Source organism: Quercus suber, unplaced genomic scaffold (assembly GCF_002906115.3).
Source record: "Quercus suber isolate HL8 unplaced genomic scaffold, Cork oak 2.0 scaffold_1028, whole genome shotgun sequence".
NCBI lineage: Eukaryota > Viridiplantae > Streptophyta > Magnoliopsida > Fagales > Fagaceae > Quercus > Quercus suber.
In genome coordinates this window covers 44016-54221 of record NW_027070439.1, presented here as the reverse complement: position 1 = coordinate 54221, position 10206 = coordinate 44016, and the positions used below count along the sequence as shown (strand labels likewise).

General features: G+C 32.3%; 1 protein-coding gene across 1 annotated transcript; it reads left to right on the top strand.

Annotated features, from left to right (window-relative positions):
• Positions 1 to 7286: 7286 nt before the first annotated feature.
• Positions 7287 to 9156, top strand: LOC112021219 (receptor-like protein kinase). Its single transcript, XM_065768958.1, is given in 8 exon segments — positions 7287 to 7434; positions 7437 to 7466; positions 7469 to 7651; positions 7654 to 7764; positions 7767 to 7934; positions 7937 to 8003; positions 8005 to 8075; positions 8078 to 9156. Coding segments are annotated over 8 exon segments (1695 nt in total). The 3' UTR covers positions 8995 to 9156.
• Positions 9157 to 10206: the final 1050 nt, after the last annotated feature.

Sequence of the window (10206 nt, the reverse complement as noted above, 5' to 3'; positions counted from 1 at the left end):
GGAAAACAACTTATAAATTCAAATTTCTTTTACTAAAACAGAAAAGAAAAAAAAATTCAAATGAAGCAAAGTTATTTTGTGTGCATGATTCACTCACTGTGATAGACCAATTTTAATAAGCTGATATAATTAGCACTAAAAAAAAAACACACAAAATTAGTAAGCAATATGGCAAAAAATGGTAGAAATGAAAATCTTGAGTGGGTAGAAACAGCCAAAACCCTTAAAAGGAAAATGGGGACATCTCATCTACCGCCGGATTGATAGGAAGAAATCTTATGTTTTATCAAATATATATATTTTCCACAATAGTCGAATTGATAGTGTTGCTTTGAAACTGAAAGGGATTGAACTCTACAACAACTTAAAACACTTTCTCTAGAGAAAAGTACTTGTTTTTTATGAAATAAGTTACGGCTCCTCCAAGTAACCCATATTTTTCCAACCTGGTTGGAGTCCTGGGTGCCATGGTAAAAGACATTAATGCACTTATTACGTGCCAGGCAAGAAGCTATACTCTATTACTATGTATACAATAAAATGACCAACTCCATCTTTAGACTCTTTACCAAAGTTTGCAACTTTAATTGAGTCAACTGTGCCAACCAATTTGAAAGGCATAGATTTTGCTTTGGTGAAGAAATTAATTTCAATGGGGTCATTTTATATTAGGGTCTTTTGTTCAACAAATTTTCCATTCACAGCTTCACAATTAAGATTTTATTTCTTAAATTTGAACGCATAGAAATTACATTATGTTATATACATTTTTTTTTCTATTTTATTTAAATCATGAAATGGACATATTTCAAATTGACAGAATTTAATACCCTTAGTTTGACCGCTCATGACCATTACACATTTTCAAAGCTCCTAAAACAAAATATTATTATTTTTTGACTGGGTCAAAATACATATTCTTTTCAAATAGGTGCATGGATGTCTCGATTCCTTAACAAATGCAACTGCATATAGGATGAAATGATTATTATATGAACATGTTATATAACAAATTTCATAGTTGTTGAAATGGTTAATAGTGAATTGTGAAAATATATAATTTATACACACAGATTTATGATTTTTTTTTTCCACCACTCATTGTCGACTACTTTAACAATTATAAATTTTTTGTGAAAAAATTTGTGTACATAATATTTTGTAATATGGAGGCATATGCAGTGTGCTTGTGCTCGGAATCTAAAACCCTTTTATGAGGATTGGCAGAAGGAGAAGGAGACATATATAGTAGTCGATGCATTTGAGTAAGCATATGTTTTCTACAAGTGGCATGAAAATGATTCTACTGACGAGCACATGCTGATTAATCTAATAGTGAGTTTTCTGATCATAGGAGTCAGTCCTTTCAGCTACACGTACATTAGTGTGTTTGGATATAACTTTTTACTAAAAATATATTTGCTATTTTGTTAAAAGTTATTTTAAAGTATAGTTTTATCTTTAAAAAATTAAAAATCAAATTTTGGCACAATTTTTTAAAATTTTTATAAAAGTTTCAAAAAATAATTTAAAAAAAAAAAAAACTTGTGCCAAATAGACACGCCATGTTAGGGTGAGCATTTGGGAATTGTTGAAAAAAAAAATCTGTTGTTTTTTCTTCTCTTTTCTCAGCTTTTTAGCAAATAATTTAACTTTTTTATTTTTATAAATAAACTAATTTTTTGTTTTTTGTTTTAATGTAAAAGTTATCAAAATAATATATTTTTTTATAAATATTATACAAATAATTTACTGAAAATAAGTCATTTTTAAACGGACAGGAATATCAACCACACACTGCCGTTTATTATCACACTAAGAGACTCTCAGGGTAAACAATACGCTGGAGAAGGCCTGGCTTGCCATTTAGGACTGCCCAAAACACAAGCAAGTGTGAACGAAGAGGAAACAGTTCAATCAAGATGGGGAAACTTCCTTCTCAAAAAAAAGATGGGGAAACTTGTAAAATAAAAAAAAAAAATTTAAAATTAATAGAGTTGGTTGTTTTTTATGCTAGTTATTGCATCACCGTTAGACTAGTGCTGATTGTATAAAGAGTTTCTAGGTGAGAGCAGGTCAATGGAATATAAAATCTTTGAACAAAAGTTTATATTATCTCATAGAAACAAAAGTATACTTTACATAACACTTCACCACTAAAATATGTTCGAAGAATCATTGAATATTTGAAGAATCATGGCATTCAATGAAGCAAAAAATAATAATAACAATAATGGCCTTTATGTTGGGAATATACACGACTTTTCAAATCTGTTAGATAAAAAAAACAAAAATAAAAACAAAATAAAATAATACACACACAAAGACAATCACAAGACACAAGAAATTGCGTAGTTTATCAATTTGCTTATGTCCACTGAATTGCAGTGATTTTATACAAAGCATAGCAATATTGTTTTTTCCCACTAAAATAACATAACAAATTCTAATCTAAAATAATATTATTTATATCTCACACAGTGGCAAACCCCAATCTAGCTTGGGCTGATATCATAAACTAAATCACACAAAATCTCTCATTAAAAATCATAACACTTCCATATCAAATCGGGTCATAATCTGGATCTGGATCAAACTAAAACTATGTTCCATATAGTCGACATTTTCTTACACCTATAAAACGATGCCCTCTATCCTATTATGCAAATCTTTCCCAATGCCATATGGAAAACTTACATATCATTGTAATTGCAAATTCCGAACATGCATTGCTCCTCGTAAAGAGAAAAAGGGGGAGGTTTGTCTTATAGAGGACAACAGTTCAAAGCAAAAAAGTCATATTGATCCAAGAGAAATTCCTGCCATCTTCACTCGTTTTTCTCTTGTCAAAATACACATCGACTGTTGCAGACCCTCCACAATATGTAGATAATTTTTATTTATTTATTTTTAAATGCCTGTTCTGTATAGACTCAAATAAAATATTGAACACTCTTTGACGCATTGTGCTGAACCTAAAACAAAATCGTTTTATTGTTCCACATGCATGGCACACTTCATGTTAACATATACAAGGCATGCTAATGTAGCTTCTTTGTTTAAAAACCATGAAATAAACAATTGATTATTGATCTATCTGATATTGCTCTGCTCCCTAATAATATAAAATTGGCTAGAATAAAGAAATATTATGCGAGACATTAATACTCCTTCCCCTAATTAAATGGAAAACGAAAGATATGCCCATAATATAATACTCATAAGGCAGGGTCCTCGTTTATAAGTCATTCTTCAGTTTTCCAATTTTGAATTAAGCTGATCCTTTAAATTTAAAAATAAAATAAAAATAAAGATAAAAGGAAGAAGAAGAAGAAAAGAATTAAGCTACTTCTTCGGTTCTTCCAGTTTAGTGTGAATCGGGCTCTAAGTTGGGAGTTGGGACCCAAAGACTTAATTGAGGTTTGACTATTGAGTATAAACACACTCTTTTCTCCCCTCCAAAAATATTATTAAAAAAAAAAGTATAAACACAAACTCATCAAATAGCAAAAAGTATGAACGTAAGAAAGGTGTCATATTTACTCCTCAAAGTGTTAATTCAGTACCCTGTTTTTTTTAGTGTTAAATCCTACTATACAGATGGAGGAACTCGTGTTGAAGAAATAATTCAATAATAATAAGGAAACAAAAATACCAAGTTTTTTTTTTTTTTTTTTTTGAGAAGGACACAACAATCCCTAGTTGACGTAACAATTATGAGAAAAAAAAAATGTAACTCTTTAAGAGTGTTGAAATAAACTAACACAGAATGACAGAAAGAACCAAAGTTGTATAGAATCGCTTGGTATTCCTTGAATTTTTTTTTTTTCTTTTTTGTGTGTGCATAAAGGTGCTATGAAAAATTGAATATATATATATATATATATAGACACAAGCACACACATACAAAAATTTACCTATAAAGAGCCCTTAATTAGACTAAAATCAGGGATTATTAACATTCCTTCATTTTAGTCACAATAATGGGCTGACAGAGTTTAGTCACAATTATGGACTGACCAAGTATATATGCAACGTGTGCTAAATGGGCAGTGTGCAACAGAATAAGTTTCTCTTCAAACTGGTTTTGAGAGAAATCCTCTAAAATTATCCTATATATTTTTATTGAATATAAATTTGAAAACCTAACCATTGAATTACATGTTCTTTATTTTCTTAACATGTATGTCAAATTTCTTTATGTTTTTAACATCCATGTCAATTTTCATTCAAATTGAGTGTTATTTGTTATTTGATCAATAAACTTATTTTTAGTGCAAATTTTTTACCACAAATACTTATGTCTTCTTAAAATTTTGCAAACATTGAGAACATAATAAGAATATGCAATCCAACGGTTAAATTTTTAAAATTCACATCTAATAAAAAGATATAGGAGGAATTAGTTTGGAGAGACTTTTTCATGTGCAATATGTGCTAAATGAGTGGTGTACAACATGTACTAATTATGTGATACACTAGCTACAACCTTATGTAACTGTTGCTACAACATTGGTCTATAGCAGTTGTTTTTGGAACCAACACTAAAAGAAAATGTCAAAAAACCCCAGATTTTTTGTAGTATTACATCCCCTTAAACTCAAGATGGCATTAAGGAAGCCTAGTTGAATGTGAAGATGGGGTCACAAGGACGGCGTAAATGCAAGTGAAGGCTCCCCTACTAGAAATGATGACTAATGAATTAATAATCAATCTTAACACGCTTAGTACGCTCATCGAAGACATTGTTATCGGTAATGTGGATAGCACTCCAATTGTCGCAATGCATAAGGGCATTCAAGGTCTTGGGAGCACTTATATCCATTAAGAGCCATCAAAACCATAGAAGCTCAAACGTAGTATTAACAGTTTTTTTTTCTCATATCCAAATTGATATTTTCTAGTACATATTCAAAATTAAAAACATTAAAAAAAAAACACATAATGAATTAATATTAACCAAACAAAGATTATTTTTATATAAAGAATTGAATATCATGCTTAATGTATAAAATTTAACAAAAAGAGATAAAAGTTTATTATCTTTTAAAAAAATGAGTTTTACTTTATCATGGAAAAGCCGAAAAGGTGATGTTTGGTAGATTATATTAACAATTTATTGTGTAGGATGTTAATGACTTAAATATTGAAGTCTCAAACTATTAGGAAAAATTTACCACAAATGATGATTTGCCACACTTACAAGTTGCAACATTGTTTATTTAAACAAACCCGGCTTTCAATTGACTAATAATTTGAGAAGAGGATGTGTGTGAAACTAGAGTACGCATGGCCAGAAAAATAGAGTCAATAGCCACCTAGAATTGACCTCATCCCAAGTCACAAGCATTTATTTGAGACTTTGAATACACACACGTCTGAACTCCGAAAATTTGTGTTTGCTTCACTTCCGAAAATAAAGCCCGATTGTCTCGTATGAAACCTCTTTCTTTTGGTCTGTGGCCATGAGAAAGATTGCAAAAGGAAAATTAGAGTGACAGAGGTTAAAAAGAAAAGAGCAGAAACTTTTGGTTTTTTTTTTTTTCAAATTGGTGGCCAATACGAAAAGAAAATGCTAAATCTATTAGTAATTGGTGAAATTTAATATGGACAAAATTTTGCTACAGATTAGTTTGAAACTATTTTTTTAATTAATAACAAGACGATTTTTAATATTATCTATGGATATAATTTAAACCATAATAAAGCCCGATTGTCTCGTATGAAACCTCTCTCTTTTGGTCTGTGGCCGTGATAAAGATTGCAAAAGGAAAATTAGAGTGACAGAGATTAAAAAGAAAAGAGCAGAAACTTTTTTTTTTCCAAATTGGTAGCCAATAACAAAAAGAAAATGCTAAATCTATTAGTAATTGGTGAACTTTAATATGGACAAAATTTTGCCCCAGATTAGTTTGAAACTATTTTTTTTTTAAAATTAATAACATGATTATTTTTAATATTATCTATGGATATTATTTAAACAAGTTACATGACTTATTAAAAAAATCATGTGAATAAATCTACACAAATAAATGATTTTTTTATTTGTCACATTTTAAGTTGGAGGAAAATAGCTCTAAATAAAGGTTTGAATTATTTTAGCAATACACCAATTCATAAAGCCTATATAATAAAATTTATTAATGCCCCTACCCCTAATATCATTTATAATAAAACATAAAAAATAAAAAATAAAAAAGGTTTGACTCTAATCACGTTTGAAATTATCTTACTCCAACCTATTATGTGACAATTGAAGAGACTATCCATGTGTAATTTTAGCCACATTACATTTTTAATAAACATAAATAATCTTGTAAATCGACACCTAATGAGTTGAAAAAAAAAAAAGGGTCAGAAAAGCTTTAAAAAAAAAAAAAAAAAAAAAAAAAAAAAAAAAAAAAAAAAAAAAAAAAACATTATACATGACATCTCTCCCCCCATTAATTGGGAAATAGAAAATATGCGAATGTTGGTAGGATCTCGGTTTCCGAGTCATTCCCATCTACGCGTATTTAATAAGCTTCTTGTTCCAGTCAATCATGGAATGGGTTCCATGCCACAGACTTTTTAGTTTTTACACGCCTTGTGGCCCATGGGGTGCTGAAGTAACAACAATTCCAATTCCAAAGAGAAACTATTGTAACTCCCTCCAATCAAACTGTGTTGAGAGTCAAACTCCAAGACTAAAAGTTTGAGACAAACAAAAAATGAGAACCCCACCACTTTGAATAGTTTGAAAAAGTCTCTAAGGACAACAGTCATATTTATATTTATTTTCACAATTATATGGCTGATGCAGACGATGAGTAATAGAAATGTGAAATTCCATAGAATGAGATACAACATCATCTCCCTTAAAACAAAATAAGAATAAATTAACAGTTTACACTATGTTAGTCCCGGTCTTCTTCTGAAGTCCAGTCAACTGCCAACCCCAAAGCACACGCCAACTCTTCTTCATCTTCCATTTCCCACAAATTTCCTTGCCCCAACCGAACACAAAGCCCAAGAATCAAGAACCCCTCTCACACTCTCAAGTACAGTAATATATTTTCACTTTCCTTTCACCTAAACCAAGTACTAAGTACTATATATTACTCCAATACATGCAACACATCTAATAACCAAAAACAAAAAAAAAAAGTCAGAACCAACAATTCCCAGCTCTAGCTAAAATGAACAGATAGAGAAAAGCACTCTTTCTGTCCTATGGTTTTCTGTCACTATCCCCAAAGCAAACACCATCATGTCCAATGTTTCTAAGTTCATCAACAACGCTCCTTATGGGATATACCAAAGCCCCATGTTCGTGGAAAGGAGTTACGTGTAGCTCAGGGAATTCCTCCGTAACCAAAATATCACTATCTGGGTTTTCTCTCATTCTTCAGACTTTCTACCTGCTTTGCCAGATAGATTCTTTGGAGAGTCTCGACTCTCCAAGAACCAACTGCCCTCAATCCCAAATGATTCATCACAGCTTGTGGTAAGATTGATGGGCTCAAACTCTTGAATTTTAGTGGAAATAGATTGTCTGGTTCTCTGCCTATTTTTCTTGGTTTTGTTGGGTTGGAGTTCTTAGACTTGTCTTCCAATATTTCCTGGAAACATTAGCTTACAGTTAATGGATTGGTTTCCCTCAAAAGTTTAAACTTAGTTTCAACCATTTCACTGGCCTTATTCCTAAGAACCTTTCCTCGGTTTTGGAACAGCTTCAGCTCTCTGTGAATGAATTCCATGGTACGATCCCAGATCGAATCATGAATTGTTGAATTTGACTTTGATTGACCTAAGTCAGAATAGGCTTTCTGGTCCTGTTCCTGATAGTATTGAAAATCTCTCTAAATTGGAAATTTGATTTGTCTTCCAATAACTTTAGTGGAAAAATTCAAAAGGCCTTTCATCTATCACAACCCTTTCACGTTTTGCAGCCTATAAAACCAGTTTGAAGGTACAATTCCTAGTGGTATTACAACAAACCTCAGGAACTTAGACCTTAGTTTAATATTTAAGTGGGTCGATTCCTTCAGACTTGTTGTCACCACACAAAATTGCAACTATAGATTTGTCTTATAATTTTTAACCGGACCTATACCTTCAAACATATCTCAAATTGATCAGGTTGAATTGGGAAGCAATTCACTTAATGAAACAATCCATACCTCAACATTTGGAACACTTCAGAATTTGATGTACTTGGAGCTGGAAAACAATAGCTTGACTGGGTCAGTACCTCCGGATTTGGGTTCTTGCTCGAATTTGGCACTGTTGAGTTTGGCAGTGAATAGCCTGACTGGAACATTGCCGATACAGTTGGGTAATCTTCACCATCTTCAAGTTATGAAGCTTCAATCCAACAAGCTGATTGGAGGAATCCCAATTGAAATTACACAACTATAGAAATTATCAATATTGAATATCAGCTAGAATTTGCTGAGTGGTTCAATACCTTCTACAATTTCAAAGTTGGGAAACCTTATCAATTTGAACTTACAAGGCAACCAATTTAGTGGTTCAATACCCGACACTATTAGCAGCATGAATTCTCTGATAGAACTCCAGCTTGGAGGAAACCAACTCAGTGGTAGGATTCCAAATATGCCAGCAAAGTTGCAGATAGCTTTAAATCTCAGCAGCAACCACCTTGAAGGGAGTATTCCAATAACTCTTTCACAACTTATTGGATTAGAAGTTTTGGATCTCTCAAACAATAGCTTATCAGGAGAGATACCAACATCTCTAACTACAATGACGTCTTTGACACAGTTGATACTTGCTAACAATATGCTCTCTTGGGTTTGTCCAAAATTTAATTCATATGTAATGGTCAATGTAAGTGGAAATCGGGATCTTATTGTGAGGAATGACATAACTCACACAACCAGCCAAAAAGGGAAAATCAGTCGCTACAGCATTATTAATTGGGTTTGCAGTGGCTTTTTTTCTGAAATCAATTTCTTAAAATCTTTATCAGGAGAGGCAATTACCACCTGATAGCCCCGTTGTAGAACTTGTACCGCAAGTGTCGCTGCGACATCATCTGCTTCATAGCCCTCAAGTTTTATGACCTGTGCGATTGTGCGAATATGCCCTAAATAATAAAAATGTTGTACTACAGCATATATCCAAAGAAATTCTTATCCAAGTTTTTTATTTTTATTTTTTTTCTAGAAAAATATTTTCAATGATAGAAAGAGGATATTCAAGTGCTTCTGGACTGTTGTGTCCAATTGATTGACTATTATTATAAGTGTAAGACAATTATAATATGAGAAAAGCTTATTTAGCCACAGAAAATGTGCAGTCTCCCTACAATCCAAAAACATCACATTGACCACCATTGACATTAACTAAAAATCCTTCACAAGCACATTGTTTAAGAAGTTATTGAAGCATAATGCTTTTTCTTTTTATTGGTAAGTTATACACACACCTAGCAAGTGTTGAAGCCATGGCCTCATCCTCTTCGTTACTCTTACAAGGGGAGGAGGTGCCATTTGAGCTAAAGCTCATTGGAAGTTATTAAAGTATAATACAATTGAACACTTCTTACCATACAAACTGCTTTAGATTCATTAGAATCTTAAGACTTCTTTGTAAAAAAGTAATAATTATTATTGATGAAGAGGAGGAACCCCATGTACACAAGGTATGTAAAGAAAATACTCCTAAAGAATTGCATTGTACAAGAATTACTATCAAGCATTGTTATTAAATCCGTTCCGTTCCGGCCGGAACGGCCGGAATTTCTCATACCGGGATGCAATCCGGAACAGTAATACCACTCATTCCACCTCGGGTCTAATTCCGGCCAATTTCGGATCATTTCGGCCATTCCGGCAAATTTCGGTCAATTTCGGCCGAAATTTACATTTCGGCCGGTACCAGTTTTTAGAAGAAAAAACAGAAAAATAGAAAAAAGAAAAAAGAAAAATCCCTTAACTGACAAACTCGGTAGCACACCATGTCATTACCTAGTGTTGATCGCCTAAAAGAAAAACCCAGCCATCTCAGAGGTCGCCCCCTTCTTCTTCTTCTTTGCTCCGTCTCAGACTCTCTGCCAGTCTGCTCTTCTTTCGTTTTTTACTTTAGTTTTTGCTTTGTCAAGTTTTTGCTTTGTTTCATATTTGTGTTTGCCTTTAGACTTTTTAGTTTGCTGACTCCCACACACGTGACAAAGTTTTGGAAATGACAAAACTCAAAAAA